The 17,395-nt window shown below is 43.1% G+C and overlaps 1 protein-coding gene across 4 annotated transcripts; it reads right to left on the bottom strand.

Annotated features, from left to right (window-relative positions):
* Positions 1–1,762: 1,762 nt before the first annotated feature.
* SMARCE1 (SWI/SNF related BAF chromatin remodeling complex subunit E1) lies at positions 1,763–17,338 on the bottom strand. Of its 4 annotated transcripts, XM_014885492.2 has the most exons (11): positions 17,279–17,338; positions 16,500–16,550; positions 15,944–15,987; positions 12,950–13,054; positions 10,584–10,664; positions 9,353–9,484; positions 7,671–7,842; positions 5,870–6,042; positions 4,747–4,848; positions 4,009–4,219; positions 1,763–3,287 (listed from the first exon to the last, which is right to left on the bottom strand). In XM_014885492.2, exons 2-11 carry the CDS (start codon positions 16,504–16,506, stop codon positions 3,076–3,078), a joined length of 1,239 nt encoding a protein of 412 aa, XP_014740978.1. In that variant the 5' UTR covers positions 16,507–16,550; positions 17,279–17,338; the 3' UTR covers positions 1,763–3,075. The 4 variants fall into 4 exon arrangements, with proteins under 4 accessions (XP_014740978.1, XP_088035807.1, XP_088035808.1 ...); XM_088179681.1 differs by lacking the exon at positions 12,950–13,054; XM_088179682.1 differs by lacking the exon at positions 9,353–9,484.
* Between the last annotated feature and the right edge of the window lie 57 nt (positions 17,339–17,395).

A 17,395-nucleotide genomic window follows, 5' to 3' on the forward strand; every position in this document is an offset into this window, starting at 1 on the left:
CGGACCTGCTGCCCCAAGGTCAGGGGTCAGGGTCTGCTCCAGCAGCACAAAGCTCTGAGCAGGCTCTGGTTCCCTGACACCCTTGAGCTGCCTCAGCCACCCCTTTGTGCCAGCGTTAGTATTTGCTTTGATATTTTATTCCTGTAAAGATCCTTTAATCTGTTTTATTTCTTTCTGTCACCAGCATAATCCTCTCTTGTGAGCAGCGTCTGCATCTCGTTTGGCTCCAGGCAGAGCAACTTGGCAAGACTTGTCCAGGTGATACACAGGTGATTTCTTACAATTTTTTTAAAAAAAGCCCCAACCTTGTTTGTTTCTCTATGTCTTTTCTTCTTCTCTGAAAGTTCATCTGCTGCACAAACATGAAGCTTTTGCCTTTCTGGGAAGCCAAGCTCAGTCTTATATGTAGGTGAGAGGTTTGGAAGGGATTTGGGTGCATGAAGCTCTAGGAGGTCTCAGCTCTGGGTTCACTTCACCTGGTGAATCATTTCTGAACAACCTCACAAGGTGCCTGGTTCATATTTTAACATCTAAATCCCTTTCAAAACTTACCCTTTGGGCCTGTTTTGTGCTATGTACCCGTTACTCTGTACCAGCTTTGTAGGTTAGAAGATTTTTGGGGTGATAAAATCTAATAATTACATAAATGCAAAAAAAACCAAAAAAAACCAAACCCCCAAACCAACAAAAAACCTTAAGATCAGTTCTTTTTTTAACCCAGGCTTCATAATAACTTTTACTGAGTGTGTTTTTGTGGTGAGATAAAAGCATATTTTTAACAACGACCTAACACAGACAAGAACCTTTGCCTGCAGAGCAAAGCAGCAGCAGCAGAACGGTGATGTCAGAGGTCACAACACCTGAGTCAGACTCGAAAACCCCTGGTTTTTCCTGAAGAGAAAAACAAGCCAAAGAAAACAACTCCCTAACATGATGCAAGGCTTGGATTTGCCTCTTTGATTTGGTCCCACGGGGGTAAGAGGGACTCACCAGCTCTCATGGGGGGTGGCTGAACCCCAGATCTGCAGCCTGCACCCACCAGACAGAGCACCCAGGAAACACAGCAGCTCCAGCAGGACCAGCAGCAAAACATGAGGGCTCTTCCTCGTGGGAGGAAGGGTTCCTGGCCCTGCTGGGGACCTGCAGGTGCCCACAGGGTCCATCAAGAGCATCCCACTGAGGACGTGTATGATATAGGGCCCACCAGGAGCTCCAGGATGCTGCTGTAGAAGCCAGGTTTCTCCCAAAGCCTGTCCATCCCCTGTGCTGGGTCCCTGATGCTCCTGTTCCTTGCAGGCACCTTTGCCAGGCACCACAGGGCTGGTCAGTGCTCCAATGCTGCCCATGGGCATTTCTTCACGTTCCCATGTGCTTGGACAAGTTATTTCACTCGTGAAGACGACACCCACTCTTTCACGTCCACACCCTGAGCTGCACACACCCATCTTTGCCAATAATTAGTTATTTACATACACCTTGAGAATTTGGAGCAGATGAAAAGCACCCCCAGCCTACAGAACCCAGGGCTGCTGCAGATAAAAGCTGTTGCACAACAAGGATTTGCAGCACCTCAGGTGTGGAACACCACCTGGGCCCCATGGGGTTGGGGGAGGGAGGGGGGCTCCAGTCCAGCCAGCAGCTGGTACTGTGTAAGAAATAAAATCCTGTGTGTTCATTTTCCTTTGGCTTGAGATGGAGAACAGCTGATGAAAGCTTTGAAGCAAACACTGGCACTACCTTAAAAGACAAGAACAGACCACTGTGAGTTTAAAAAAAACCAAACATGTTGAATTTTATTATTTTTAGACCATAAAAAAAAAAGGATTTAAAAAACACCATCTGATAGACCTACTGCTCTGCAAATACACATTGGTTCATTGAAACATTATGTGTTCCCTCAGTTGTAAAGTCAAGAAGTGGCCCATGGCTGTTGCTGCAATTCAGTGTATTTATTTGTAGGCTTTTGCTTATATAGGGCAAATTATGGCCTTTTCAGTACATTTGTAGAGTCTTCAGAGGTTCTGAAAGCTCATGACAAGCAAAACTACTATTTTTTTACCATTTGTGCCATATCAGTGACTGTCTGCTCAGAGAACATGTGCGTGTCTAAACGCTCTCCTGCTCTGCTCTGTGCCAGGTCTCTGGCTGAGGCCACACCAGGGTCTCTTGGTAGCAAATAAAAGAGTTAATTGGGAAAGAAAAGCAAAGGCTTGGTGAAAAGAATCCTGCACCACAGAAAAAAAAATCCCTCATGATGTGTCATTTCCTGCAAAACTACACTGAGCCCTTTGGAACTGGATCTCCTGACATGCCACACACAGACCATGAACAAGTTTCCACCACTGCAGAGCAGCTACTCTAGAAAAACAAGTTACACCAAAAACCCCCTAAACCCCAGACTTTCAGTCTCACTCTGGAGCTGCTCCTGAGGACTGAGAGCTTTCTTTAAAAGCACAGACTGGGGCAGCTGCAGCAGAAATTGCCCTTGCTGACATGCTGCACAGTAATTGTGGGACACAGGGGACTTCTGGGGCTGTTAGGTAAGGAGAGGCTCCAGGGGACACGTTGGGCAGGCATCAGGTCTTGGCTCCATAGTAAGAACAGGTCTGAATGCTTCAGCTACACTGCAGCCTCTCCAGAAAGCCAGTGCCACTGCCAGGAGCAGGTCCCTTGTGCAGTCAGGCCAGGACTGCAGCACAGGTGAGACACCTGCTGCCACAAAGGGGCAGGAAGGGCATCTGGGGAAAAGTCCCAATGTGTCCATGGAACCAGAAGAAAGGGGGAAGGCCTGATTTCTCACATAGAAACCAAAACCAGTTGTGTCTTTCTAGGGAAGGATTACAAGTGATATAAGCACCTCTCCACATGGTAATAGGTGTGTTTAGACACATGAGGCTCCTTTTCTGCCTGCTGCAGGACACCCTGTGCCCCTACAGGCCCCTTCACGTTGCTACGCTGATAAACCCCGGTATCCTTTGGAGACAAGTGACAGAGGCAGGAGGGTACAACAGCCGCAGAGCACGTTCTGGAATCAAACAGTACTTCATTACAGAGACACAGAAACTCAGTCAGTCATTACTCTTTCTTCTCGCCCTCCTCGGCGCTGGGGTCTGCGGGCGGCTCCTCCACGGTGGCGCTGTTGCTCTCCGAGCCGGTGTTGCTGTCGCTGGTTCCCTCCTCAGCTGTGCTGTCCACCCCTTCCTGCCCACTCTCCTTGTCCTCTGGGGTGGAGGTTCCTTCTTCACCATTCTGCTGGTTCTCTGTGCTCTCTTCTGGATGAGGCTCTTCTGGAAAAACATATTTCTCAGTGTCACTTACATGCCAATATTTATTTAGATTGTGCAACTAGGATTTAGGAAGAAACAGAAGCTACAATAAATCCGAGTATTCCATAGAAGTCACTTCTGTTACTTAGAACATGCAGGGACAGGCACAGCTCAGGGAGCTCAGTGCTGGGGATGCATGTGGTCCTGCCAGCTAGAGCTGCCTGACCTCACAATTCCAGCCATAAGAAAGCCATGTGCCTTGTTAAAGCAGAAGCACTGGAATTCAAACTCCTTGGTCCCTCTTTCCTTATGCTCCTGCTGTTGCAGCAGTGACTCACTGATGTACTAGTCACTGGGACTCCTGAATCCAGCAGCATTTCTTACTCCCACTGTGGCCAGAGCACAAAGCAGCTGGAAAATTTGCTTGAGAGCTGCCTAGGAAGCATTGCTGTTGCATCATCCTGGCTGGACACTGACACTAAGGTAAGGAAACACTCCCAGTTGCTCCCAGTTAATCAAAGTCTAACTTCAGGTTTAGTACTTTTCCCCCCCTCAATATATCACACACAAAGCATGACATGGGGCTCTGTGGGATCTTATCATCACCTCTTCTAAAAATGAGTAATTTAATGAGAAGTAAGCAAATGCCTAGGTTCACCAAGATGCAGTGAACTGTTCTCCTTAGAGACTCTTTAATGCTGATCCTTGGAGGACTCTGCAGCAGATGTTCAGATGCAGTTACCTGTCTCCATTGGAGTGCTCTCCTCTTCCTTCTTCTCCTCCCCCTTGCTGGCTGCCTGCTCCTCCTCGGCTGCCAGGCTGTTCTGGCTGCGCTCAGCTTGCTCAGCTGCTTCCTTTTCCCTTTCCTCCTGTCTCTTGCGAGCCTGTTCCTCAGCTTGAGCAATTTCAGCTGCAATTTTTTCCATATCCACTTCCACCTTCAAACTGCATAACTAGCAATTAAAACCAAAACAGAACGAAGGAAAACTCTTTAGTTCTTTTATTACCTCACTTACCCTGAGAAATAAATAGTCAGTAAACCCCTATGATGAGCTCATTATTTCTACACGCAGCACAGTTCTTTTGATTCTACAAGGTTTATATTAAAAGTAACTAGGAAGGTAGATAGGCATATTAACAAAAAAAAGGGGGAGAGGGAATAAATTAACAACCTAAAACTAATTATTTGAATGCAGCCAAGGAGAGCAGTGTGCCCTCCACAATGGCTTCAGGCCGCCTTCCTCCAGCTGCTCTGAGTGAATTCACCCAGCCCAGACTCGAGGCACTTCTAAACTGTACTGGCCCAATGTCCCCTAAAGGTCAATGAAGGAGCAGGAAATCATCCTGTGCTTTGTACCACCCACATAAGGGCACTGCCCCAGCAGCTGGGCAATTGCTCAGAACTGCACAGAGAACTGAAGCACTTTATCACTGTGGAAGCAGCAGCTTCCTCAGACTAAGTAAGAAAAATGAGTTGTACCCTTTTAAGCTCGTTGTTGAAAGATTCTGTGCTTTCCAAAAACTTCCTCTTCTTTTCCTGGTGACGCTCCTCAATTTGCAGCAGCTCAGCTTCGAGCTTACGCTGGAAGTGAAACAAACAGCAAGAACCTCATTGTGCAGTCACCTAAAAACTGGGCAAAGGTACAGCTATGCATACAAATTTTCACATGGGTTTATTTTTAAATATTGGTCTAATATGTAAACATCCTTCTGCCTGCCTCTGATACCCATAGCTCAGAAGTTCATACTGAAAAGTAGGAACAGTACATGGGTCTGTGTAGCAGTACAAGCATATTGTAAATGACACACTGTGTACCTGAGGTGAAGCTTCCAGCATCTGCACATTTTCTTTTCTATTCTGCACCCTCAGGTCTGTGTATACATATCCCACAGGTCTGTATATACACAGCTCACAGGTACAGACACACCCTCCACATCAATTATAGTCTCTAATACAGAAAGACCACAATTCACAGGAAAGAAGGACCATCACCTCCTCCACCCTCCAAATCTTTTGTAATTAAAAACCTCCAACAAATCTCTACTTAATTTTGGTCTCACATTACCCACACACACACATTGACCATGCTGAAAGGGTTCTTTGGTAACATGAGTGTTTGGAAAACACAGGCATGTGCCCAAAGCTGGGTGAAACATGCAGGTGTGACTTCACCATCTATTTTGTATGAATTTAACTTTCAGTGAAAAATACTAGAATGGGGACAATTTACTGCAAAAAAAGAATCATTACAAACAAGATGAGTTGTCATGTATCCGAAATCACAATCCTACCAGTACTTATTAACCAGCAGACTTTTACACTGCATACAGAGGGTTGTGTGTAATAATGAAGAACTATGGAACTAACACTTAGGATATCCCAAAGAACAAAATACAGTTTAACATGATCCTCTGTAACAAAACAGCACAGAAGGTGAAGTCTCACGTTCTGCAGCTCCAAGAAATCCCAGGGATTAGCTCCTGGAGCACACAGAACATTGACACCCAGCAAGAACAGTCATGTAGGTGATCGAATGATCCAAGACTTGGAGTCCAGCCCAACCCCACCACATTTTAGCTGCATCCACATCCTTTCTTTTTACCTGATGAACCATTAGAGACTGAACCTGGCGTTTCAGGACTTGCATTCTGGCTGTGGTGACCACAGAGCGGACGTCGGGCACCACGCTCTCGCTCAGGATCTCGCTGATGAGCCGGTGGTTCCTCTGGAACCGAGCCGTGGCCGTGTGCTTCATGGAGAACCCATCGTCGTAATCTGCAACGGGAGTTCGAGGGCTAACTGCTCTGATTCCACAAAATGAGAGGCCAACGACACTGTGCCCGTTTTACCCACTCAAAAAAACAAAACATGGGCCCTAATACCACTAGTTGTCATGTCACAAAGTTCACAGTAACACACACAGAGCATCAGGGAATCACAAAAGGAGACAAAGTATGGCCAGAGCAGCATTTACCTGGCACAGCTCTAACAGCTGATTTCACATGCACTTCCCACAGCTGAAACTTGGACTGACCTAGTTATTCACTCTGTTGCTTTCAACATTTCCACAGTAAGAGGGACTATTAATACACCAAATAAAAGACCCACTCCTGATTAATCATATTTCCAGAACAAAATGCCAACAGGATAGTGACTCCTCTATAAATAACCTCTGTACCACAGATCAAAACCATTTTTTTTTTCCAAAACACTGAGGACTGAAAGCATGAAGCAGTGAGACACATTTACTCATCACTGAAAATCCAGCCTCGTATTAAGAGTATTCGATTATTTATTAGTAAGTGCATTTCTCTAAAGAGAAACCAGTTAAACAACAAGTATTAATTATCTCCCAGAACAATGCCATGTAGAAAAGTCCAGAAGTCTCATCTGTTTTACATTAAGTATTCCTACTGGAGATTACTATCACAACTATTCATGGAAATCTTAAGAAGCTGAACACCATGCCAGGAGACACTACCAAAGAAGAGAACTAGTTAAACGAAAGTTTCTTTATTTTAAAGTGTTATATTGTATCTCACTGAGGTATCTGACTAAACAAAGCAAAAAAGAGGCAAAGGTTGGTTCTGCCCGAGTCTACTTTGCCCAGGTAGCACAGAACAGAATCTCAAATCCCCAGGTTCCAGCTATTCCGGCATGAAATGTATTTACATAAATGTTGCAATTACCTTACACGGGGGAAAGTGCTGTTTGCCATGAGCTTTATCTCAGGGGTGTGCTTTTACAAGGGGGAAGGAAAAAAAAGGGTGTAACTGAGTACATTTTTCACCCTCAGGTTTCAACAAGTATTTGGTGATGAATTTAAAAGCAGCCATGAGATGAGGTGTGTGAGGCTGACTTTTCCCACTGGGTGGGGTGCATTTCCTTGCAGTCAAATAAACTTTCAGAATTTTCTCATCAACTTGTCAGCAGCAAGGGCACCTCACTCCCCAAACAATCTCAAATGACAGTTGTTGAACACATTCAAAGTTCAGGTGCTCTTAATCACACCAGAACTCTGCCTGTCAGATTTATGTGCTTCTGGTAATAAAGCACAACATTCCATCCAAGCCGGATTAAATCAGGCATCTAAGCCTTTTTCTAAAGCATGTGCTAAAGCCATTACAGAGCTGTAAGCAGACTGATTTGGTTTGAAATATTAAGCATTACTTCACACTTAATTAAGAAGGGCTGGAATAACTTTTGCCATGGGTGCCACCTTACTTTTGGAAACAAAGTCAGCTGTATGGAATAAAACGTGGCAGTGAAAATCGGCATTAAAGCACCAAAGCAGAAACGAAGCCACGTAAAGCACCGCGGAAGGTGCACACGGGTGGTTTTCTGCATCTCCATGGCCTGTCCTGCCATGAGTGTCCCACTGGGAGTGCACACCAGCTCCTTACCATCGGGGTCCTCCGCGGGCTGGATGCTCATGTAGGGCTCCCCCTTCTCCATGCGCGACTGCCGCTGCCGGCTCTCCTCTTCCAGCGCCGCCTCGGCGCGGCTCTTGGCGTTGATGTAGGCCAGGTAGGCAGGGGAGTTGTGGTAGGCCTTCATGGACTCGTTGTACTCGATCTGAAAGGTGACCAACACGGTTTGATTGCACCACTGGGTGATTCCCACCCTGCCACAAGTGCGCTCTGTGTAACTCACAGGCAAAGCTGAATCTGAATCGTCTGGCTGAGATACAAATGACCAGATTCTCTCAGCCTTTCTTTTTTTTTACAAATTAGAACTTCTTCTATAGTCGTTTGTGTTTTAAAAACACAACTGGTTTTTAGGTCCTTTTCAGTTTTACTACCTGGAAGTCTTATGATAGCTTTGTTTTCTGAGATTTCAAATTCAAGCACCTCAGAACATTTATGATCAAGTTCTGGTAAGATGAAATTAGCAAACACAATATATTCTCAGTAATTCTCTGGAGCTCTAACTAAATCTGTGATTCTGATTTCTTCTCTTTCCTTATGCCAGTGTGTCATGAATCACTTTTCAAAATCACTTAAGATTTGTCCATTCTTTGCCCCATCCCTGCTCTGGGATGGCACAGAAAGATGCAGCCAGACTCCTGTCTCCTCCTGGCAGTAGGACAGCAGCACTATTTTGACTTTCTTTGAAATACCTTTTCCCTTTGAATTGCTTTTTTTAATCTCAGTTTTAAGATTTTATACAGTGATTTGAGATATTTCCAATGAAAAAATGGATATAATCTGATATTGTTAAAGGTATCCAAAACGCTTGTTTATGATCAGGACCAGAATCCTTCTGCCTTGGCACTGCACAAACAGAAACCAGCTGGCCCCTGCCCCAAGGAGCTTACAATCTAAACATCATTACCAAGGTAAAAATAGAATTCCTGGATTTTTTTTCTCAGCTAGGAGCACCAAGCTTTGCAGTACTTCTCTACTGCTGTGGAATAAAACCAGCTGAGATTTGACCAGGTAGCCAGAGCCGTGGGTGCCTGCCAGGTGTAAGCACAACACATCAGCTGGACAATTCTCCCTTTGTACCTGGGAATCACAAGAACAGTCTCGTACAGGTGCTCAACACTTACCAACCTAGACATGAGGCAGCTGTCATCTCTTGTCATTAAGATCAACAAAACCAAAACAAAAGCACAAGAAAACTCTACAAGTGGTAGCATTTTCTATTAAGAAACAAAATACTAATGCCACAGCGTGGAGTTCCACCAGGAAAACCAAACCCCACGTGACTGGAAGTCTCTTAGGAACATGTTCATGACAACAGCAGTAGTTGCAGAGCACTAGTTTTGAAAGAGGATTTTGGTGTTGAGACAATCTTTTCAATACTGATGTTGTACAATCAAATCCATTCATTAAACAGTTAAAATCGACACTCAATTATAAATACTTCATTTTGAATTAGGTCTAAAAACTGACCAGTCACAGTTGATGCACAGTTATTTAAAAAATCTAAGAGATGTGTCAGGACAAACTTCCATTTAAGTTACATACAGGGCTCTCGTGAATGCCTCAAACACCCCTGCATGGGGAAGATGAATTTTTCTTCTCAGACCAGTTCCTAGAAGAATCAGCTGTAATAAACATCCCAGATTTCTTCCATTTACCTTTTCAGCTTCATATTCATTCAAATACTCTTGCTTCTCTTCATCAGTGAGATCTCGCCACATTCCTCCAATAATCTTGCCAATTTCCCATAACTTCAAATCGGGATTGGACGCCTTCACTTGGTCCCAGACCTTAACAGAAACAGCTGGAGCTTTACTAATGATATCTAAATACTTCCAAATTAAACATTTTATATTGTCATCTCAGTGTTCTTTCTGGAATCACCATGAAAAACAGGATAAAGTTAGGAATGAGTCTGGCTAAACTATCTGGATTATTTTCTGGGGCAGGAAGTCAGTAGGAAGCCAGCTACTGAACCAGGCAATTGCTGAGTGATTTTGGTCTCATGGGAATATTGCTTTTAACCCTCTCAATTCTCTTCTTAAATGAACATCGCTGCATCTCGGGGAAAAAAATGCTACTGAGTAAACACATCCAGCAGTAGATTATGACAAAGAGACTGAGCTTTTCAGATCAGAATGTAACATTTCACAATATTTCAGTCTTGCTGATCAATCTGAGTTCCAACAAGTTCTGACTCCACCAAAAAGGTTTCTAACTTTATAGGGAAAAAAACAAAGGAGAGCTGCCAGTGTAATTTCTTGCTGCGCCACTTGACTTTTTTTTTGTGTGTGTTGATGTTTTTTGGCCTAAGACAGACATGCTGGTAAAGATACTTTACCAGAAGTGGAAGAAATTCCTTCTGGCTCACCTGCTTCAGCCAGGCTGCCATGCCCTCCCCATGCCCCATCAGATTCCAGACTCCACAAGAGTCTCTCTCCTACTTTCTGTCAAACAGTTCACAGAATAGCGAAGCAAACGTTGCCACGGGCTAGGGTGGTGAAGGAGAACATGCAAAGTCCACTCATTGCTACTCTTCAGTCCAGCTACAGCACTGCACCAAGCCCAGAAAACGCAAGGAATACTTCCTTTTTATAAAAAAGTTCTGTCAGTAAGTCACAGGAACTTCTGAATGTGGCGGGGTGGATCCTTGTCAGCAGACAGTGGTAGGAATTAGCATTTTAGCAATTTTCCCCCCAGAAATTGGCAACTGTGTGGCCAGACTACTGCTGCCTTTGTTCTGCAGGGCAGACTCTGTACTTTACATCCCCTTAAGAGAGCGCAGGCTGTTAGGAGTCAACGTTTAGAAGCTGAAACTAAGATCATAGCAATTAATTGTTAGCACAAACGAACACTGACTTTATTACTGATGGACACTGTAATACCCACCTTCCGGCTGTACCTCATGTAGGGCATCAGGGGCTTGTCTGGGGGTTTGGGGGGCTTTGGAATGGTAATACCAGAGGAAGCCTATAAAAAAACCGGATAAATCCATTTGTTAATGGGATTGCTGAACAGTTTCTACACGCACTAGTTTTGGAAAACACTCATTCTTGTGCATTCACACACCCCCACCAAGAGAAGCAAGCAACATCACCAAAAAAATTACCCAGTCTGTGAGTGAACAAGCGCTAGCTAGAGCTGGTCCTCACAGGAATAATTTCCAATGTAAGTTTGTAATTTTCTCTGTAAGTTTACAGAGAAGTAGCTAGATAAATCCTCAAAAGGGCTCCATGTTCTTAAAACTGAACTACAGAGCTTAGGAACTGACATGGAAACACTAATCCCAGCAGGTTGTTTTTTCTCACTTCTGATGACTAATTTATCTGACAAATTTAACGTGGCTACTGTACAGATAAAAAAGAAGAAAGTTTAAAAAAACTAAATTAGAGACATTATCAAGTAATTTTAGCAATTATTTTTCTGCAAAATTTGTCAGTGGTAATTTGGAGCCAATTAACAGACTCTTTATGAAAACAAAACAACCCTATGCAGCTAAAAGGTAAATATGTGCTCTACTTGTAGCCAAGCTGTAATGAATTGTCCCAATTAGCCTGGAACATGCTCCTGTGCTCCGTCTTCCTTTGGCTTGACACTGCCAGACACAGTGCTGGCACCACACAAAAGGCCACTGAGCTTTAATGCTGCTGCTGGGTCCCCTTGCATTCCCTCGACCCACAGAACACCTGACAGGACTTGCTCCTAAAACAGTGCAGTGACATCACAGCTCCTGTCAACTGCAGGGTCTGAAACCCTCCACTCTTCCAGCACTTCTACATGTCAGGAGTTCTATTAAGTGGGAATATTTACATGAAAATATAAAGCAGGTCCAAGACCTTTCAGGGTTGTGGCCTGTAGATCAATACTTGAGTGTAGCCCAGAAGGCTCACGTTCAATACTCAGTTCTCCTCCTGATAGGTTGTGGTGGGGTTTTTTTGTTGTTGTTTTTATTTTATTTAAATTTTTTTTTTGTTTTGCTGAATTTATGGAGCTCTATGAACAATGCATACAGAATTGTGTATAAATAATGTGCATGAGGTATATGCATCACCAAAATGTATACATAGATACACATACAGATGGGTTGGAAAAACATTAACGGAAACTGTTTAATGCTTTTAAATTAAGAGGGATTTAAAGACACCATCCATATACTGGGATATGCATGGCAGAGCAGGCTGTGTATGCTTGTGACATACAGAAACAATGAAGTTCTCAGACAAAACCTGGCTTAAGTCTTCTATAAGCAAAGTATCCATTCAGACAGTCAATTCCAGCTTGCAGGGGAAGGTCCCTTCTGTAAATGCTTTAATAAGTTGGATGAACTTCATATATCAAGTTTGAAAGAAGGTTTATATGACAGGCATAAAAAGAGTACACTTCTTTAAAAGCACCATGTATTTGATCCTTGAGAAATCTTTGTATCATGTTCCAAACTGGTCAGAAGATTTGAGGTACAAACTTCTTTTTTAAAGAAAAACCTTAAAGCTGTGAGGTATTTAAGAAAGTATCAGGGATTTACTCTGTTTCTGTTGTGTTATAAAACTGTTACATTTCCACTGTCTATTTTTGTTTCCTAACTGCATACAATGCTAGGACTTGATTCATGTTTGAAAGAAGCTGTCACCTCCCTCATCACTTGTCTCCATCTCACGTTGTTTACTCCATGAAAAATGAATGTAACATCCATTTCCCACACACTGACACATATACAAGCTGAAAAAATTCTATTTTATTATCAACACCACATTTTGTTGAAAAAATAATGACTGAATTTGGGACGACTGTGCAGTTATTACCAGACTAGAAGACTAGGAAGAAAAATAAAGGCCTGTAGCTCTTGCATGGCTCAACAGGATGATGCAATGACTATCAATGATCTCCAGTTTGCAAAATGTTCTTCCTTATTTTTGTACCAATGAACCTCAGGAAAAAGAGCAGCTCCCTCCCTCCAAAAATTCACACCCAGCTACAGAACCTTTTCCTATGCATGCAGTGGTCACTGAAGACCACAAAGTCTGTCTTTGTGGATGTCTGCATCATATACCATTACCAGTTTTTCCTGCTGAGTAAAAACCCATTTTCCTTCAAAAGGTTTCAGAGTGAAGGGGAAGCGGGGGAAGGTGAGGAGTAAGAATCAGAAGTTGGTTTTATGAAGAAGTGGCAGCAGCCAAGACTCCGAAGAACCTAACCCTAAAGCCATTTCTGGTCAGTTCCTGGTGTTTGCTGGAGGATGTAATAGTTGATTCTCCTACCGTGACCCGGCTGTTGGTGCCCGGGTTCCCTCCCAGCCTGTAGTTGTTGTAGGCCAGATGGCTGTATGGATTGTATCCCACAAACCCTGGGGTGCTGGGCATTTGCTGATGGAAACAAATGAGACAAAAACACGAATGAGAAATGAGCTCAAACGAGGAAAACACAGAAATGAAAATGAACTGCAATATGGCATGCAAAAGCAACCAGAATTCAAACAAGCAATGAGGTGTAGCAGTTGGTGTCTTCCCAACACACACAACTTACTCCAGTATAAACCTAGTAAGGAAACAGGACTTTAAAGCAAATGTGTCACTACAAATTTCTGTCTGAAATTGGTGATTTTATTTCTATTAACTGTGTAACTTATTTAAACAAGTATTCTATAAATTCAGCTCATGGCTAGTGAAGTTTTCCAACATAAGCCACCAAGGAATACAGAAGATTCTTGTCTCCCCAGAGTGAAAGTTACAGGGCAACACAGCATCCAGTGATGGAGGAGAAATCCCCAGTATACACATTTATTACACCAATGAAAATTCCTGCCTGCTTTTTTTCCCAGAATTCTGCCTTCCCAACAAATGGGGCAGGGGAGGAAATCTCTCAAAGCACCATTTCTGCTCCACTGCCAATGGCTGAAGACAATTCTCAGAGACATCCTTCTGTTATAAGGCAGGCTGTAGACTGCCTGAACTGAGGAATTCTACATCTGCAGTAAGACCTGTAAGTTAAAAACTTTTAAACTGGCCTGAACACATCAGCAAATCCAAGACAATTCATAAGTCAATCAATACATCTTCATTCATTCATGAAAGTGGATTGATTTGTTCTCACCTTAGTCACACAGAAAAAATAAAATCTTGTTTCTTTTCATTTCCTTCTCACTTAGCAATGGACACTCAAGTTTCACCAGGTTCCCTGTATTACCCTTCTCAAATAAATTTCTTTTTTCCATTATGCCCCCTTTCCCAATCAGATTTTGTTGGAAAAATAGATCAACTATTTAATGGTAATTTAAGTCCTGACTGTGGTGGTTCTCTGATTCCATTAGGATCCACAAGAGCCTGGAGTGTTTCTGGACATTTAAACGTCATTCCCAGAGTGTCCCACTCTCCAGCAGCCCTAATAAACATTCCAAGCAGTCTTTAACAGGGATTCACTGACTGGCCCTGTTCCAGATTACAGTTATAAAAATTTGACAAACAGGTTCAGGGCTCTAAGAACCAAAGTATGACACATACAAACACAGAACAGAAGTCCTAGGAGCTGACTACAGTAACTAGGAAGGTTTCAGGTGAATGTAGACACATTGCAGGAGTTTATTTCTAAATACACAAGTGCAGAGGAAAATTATCCTTTAACAGTTAGTCTTCAATAGAGATTTTATTGCCAAGCTTTTTAACTCAGTCACAGCAGCTGATGTGCTCAACTGTATGCCTGGGCTCAGAACATACACATTCACTGCTTCATAAGGCACTGTTTTAACTGTTTTACAGCAGGTTTTTTTTTATTACCATAACAACAGGTTTTGAATATGTTGAACTACACCTCTTCAACAAAACCAGGTGACAATTGTAATCTCCGTCTGCTTAATTCTTTATTTCTGCAAGACAGGATTTAAATGTTACCAGGAACTACCTTGCATCACATGGAGAATTTTTATTTCAGGTACAGAACTGCAGTTTTGAGAATTACTGGGATTTTGTTGACTGCAGCACCTGGAACTGGCTGTGGAAGAACAAGCAAGGTTATTTGGCTATTTTGTGACTTGCATTAACAGAGCACAGACCATCATGTGAAGGACTGTATAAAATATAATAGAAAATAAAATAAAAGATGCTTGTAAGACAGGCAGTGCATGTCACTGGTTGCAGCTCTGACATGTGCTTCATGTATCCTTCTGAAAGACTGTACCACATCAACATGAACCATTAAACACCAGTATCCATGCTACATCCCCAAAGAATCACATGTGTATGCACAGCTCTTGATGCAGGAATCCAGTGGTCAGAGTAGATCCATCATGTTCCTTCTAACACTGCCACAGATCTATTTCACTGTGTGCAAAATGAAAACTCTGAGCAAACTATACAAATCAAATTTTATTTATGCAAACTTATAAAAACATAACTTGTATTTATGCATTATCTAATTTTCAAGCCTCTTCCTGTAAAGTATAGCACAATAAATTTAAAGGATCACATTCCTTCTAACTCCCATCCTACAAAGATCAAGGACACACTGCTGGGTAACAGTTTTCCAATTCACTTTGGTAAAAACAATTCACGAAATCATCTTTACTCAATCTTCTGTATGAAGGATTTGTCCTAAAACCCAAGCTATTCACAAATGTGACCAAAGATGTGCATTTACTTCCGAACAGTTCCTGCCCACAGCACACTGGTACTGCAGCACCTTTGTACACCCAGGAATGTCACTGGATGGGATTCAAAGCTCCTGTTCATGTTTTCCTCAGTGTCAGGTCACATCACTTTACTAGAAAGTAAAGTATTTCCCATGCCCTAGATTCCAAAATACCAGCGATTTCAAGGAATGCAAGACTGGCACCAGGAGTGTTTTATTCTTCCCCAATATAACAGGAAGTTTCATAATCCTACATTCCACTGAAAAGCAGTTCAGTGCAACTGAAATGTGGAAAAACACACTGTCTGCCCATGATTTGGGCACAGGCTGAGCAGAATGTTTTACAGTCAAATATATCAGTTAATTCTTAACTATTCCAGTACTGCTGCAACCCACTGTGAGACAAGTGACTGCTCACAGAAAATTCAGTGTCTGTGAAATCCAGCCTTAAAGGCAAGCAAATTTACTCTGCTTCTCTTTCCCAAACTTCTCAAAAAAGAATGATTTTAATTTAAACAGTTCATATCACATTAATATTTGTTTCCCATACAGGAAGGTGATACAACTCCGTAATTATTGTTCTGGAAAGTTACTAAAGGCTCTGTGTTAATGAGAAAAATCACTATACTTACGGTTGCAGGAGCTGGGGTGGGAGGTGGGGCATAGGATGGCCTTTCTGTTAAGATAGAAATGTAAGCACATTTTTTTTTTCTTGAAAATCTAAACGAATTCTTAAGGCATCTGCTGTGGCAAACATTATGAAAGGAATTTACAAAAGAAGCAAATTCTACTCTGAAAGAATTTGCGTTTTGCTACTGAACAGTAAAAAGCAACAGAAGAAAAAGAAAAGAAAAATTGAAGCCCCCCGCGTTGCTCTAGTCCCAGCCATTTATTCAAGCACAAGACTGAAGAATATGAAATTCATTTATATGCACGCCAATTACATGGAGGGAAAACAAAAATGCAGTCCAACAGGATTTAGAAGCTGCGATATCTGGATTTCCTACGAAAACAATATGCCAGGAATCAGCCACAGCAGGATTTAAGTCCAAGAGTTTAGTCACTAGACTTGTTAATTTCTTTTATTGCCGGGAATAATGGCGTCATCTCACAAACAGGTTCTGCAGAACCAGATCTTTAAAACATCAAGTTAAAGAAAGAAAAATCTTTTAAAAAAAACAAACTTACTTGACATTTTGATAGTCAAATTTTCAGCCACCTGACATTATATTTGTACTTCTGCAAGACAAAAGAAGATCACGCTAGTAAGTGTTGTGCCTTTCCCCCCACCAGATCTTCGAAGCTTTAATTGTTATCGATACCAGTGATTATCAAAGTTTGTCAATTTCGGAATACAGACAAAAGAATTTTCAGAAACTAAAGTGTTATCTCTTTGAAAAATTAATGGACTTTCCAAGGAATCTGGCCTTAAGTAGCTGTGCAAGAGCACATAGGCTTAGGTCACCTTCATATTAAAGGGTCTAAATAAACATATTTTGTCCCTTAAAGAATAAAAAGAACATACCCCATTATTTTAAACGCACTGTTTCAGAAATCTGGTATTAATACGTAAATGACCAAATGATGTATTTCCTTTACAGGGTACGTACAACAATCACCGAGCCCGGCAGCTGAGGTCTGACAGGCAATGCTTAAACTGTTTAGCACTGAACCTGGGAGTGCGTCAAACAGCGCTGTAACAAAGTGTTTTTTCGGCCTTTCTCTTCAAATAACGCCACGACGGCTGCAACCTCCTTCAGAATCGCCACTAACGACGCGCTCCGAGATGGCACACAGGGCTGGCTCGGAGAGATCGAGCGGGCCCAAGGCGGCCACCGAGAGGGTCCCTCGGCCCCACCGCTCCCTCCCCGGGCCCAAGGGCCCTCCCGAACCCCGCAGCGCTGCCGGAGCGGGCCCGGGGCGGTCCCGAGCCCCCCGGTCAGCCCCGCCGGGCCCCCCGCACTCACCCGCTCGGCGCGGCCGCGCTCCCTTTGTTCCCACGGGCCGGGGCGGCGGCGACAGCGCCTGCGCGCTCCGCTCCGCACTTTCGACACGCCCGCCCCGGCCGTGCCTGTGGCTCCCCG

The sequence above is a fragment of the Sturnus vulgaris genome, chromosome 27, assembly GCF_052056855.1.
Source record: "Sturnus vulgaris isolate bStuVul1 chromosome 27, bStuVul1.hap1, whole genome shotgun sequence".
Classification (NCBI taxonomy): domain Eukaryota; kingdom Metazoa; phylum Chordata; class Aves; order Passeriformes; family Sturnidae; genus Sturnus; species Sturnus vulgaris.

What these genes read in the sequence shown, in the direction of transcription:
- SMARCE1 (XM_014885492.2), bottom strand. An exon ending in GCACCAACAGCCGGGTCACG is followed by an intron (nt 10,665 to 12,949) that starts GTAGGAGAATCA and finishes GTTTTTTTATAG; the next exon opens with GCTTCCTCTGGTATTACCAT. An exon ending in AGTCTCTAATGGTTCATCAG is followed by an intron (nt 4,849 to 5,869) that starts GTAAAAAGAAAG and finishes TTTCACTTCCAG; the next exon opens with CGTAAGCTCGAAGCTGAGCT.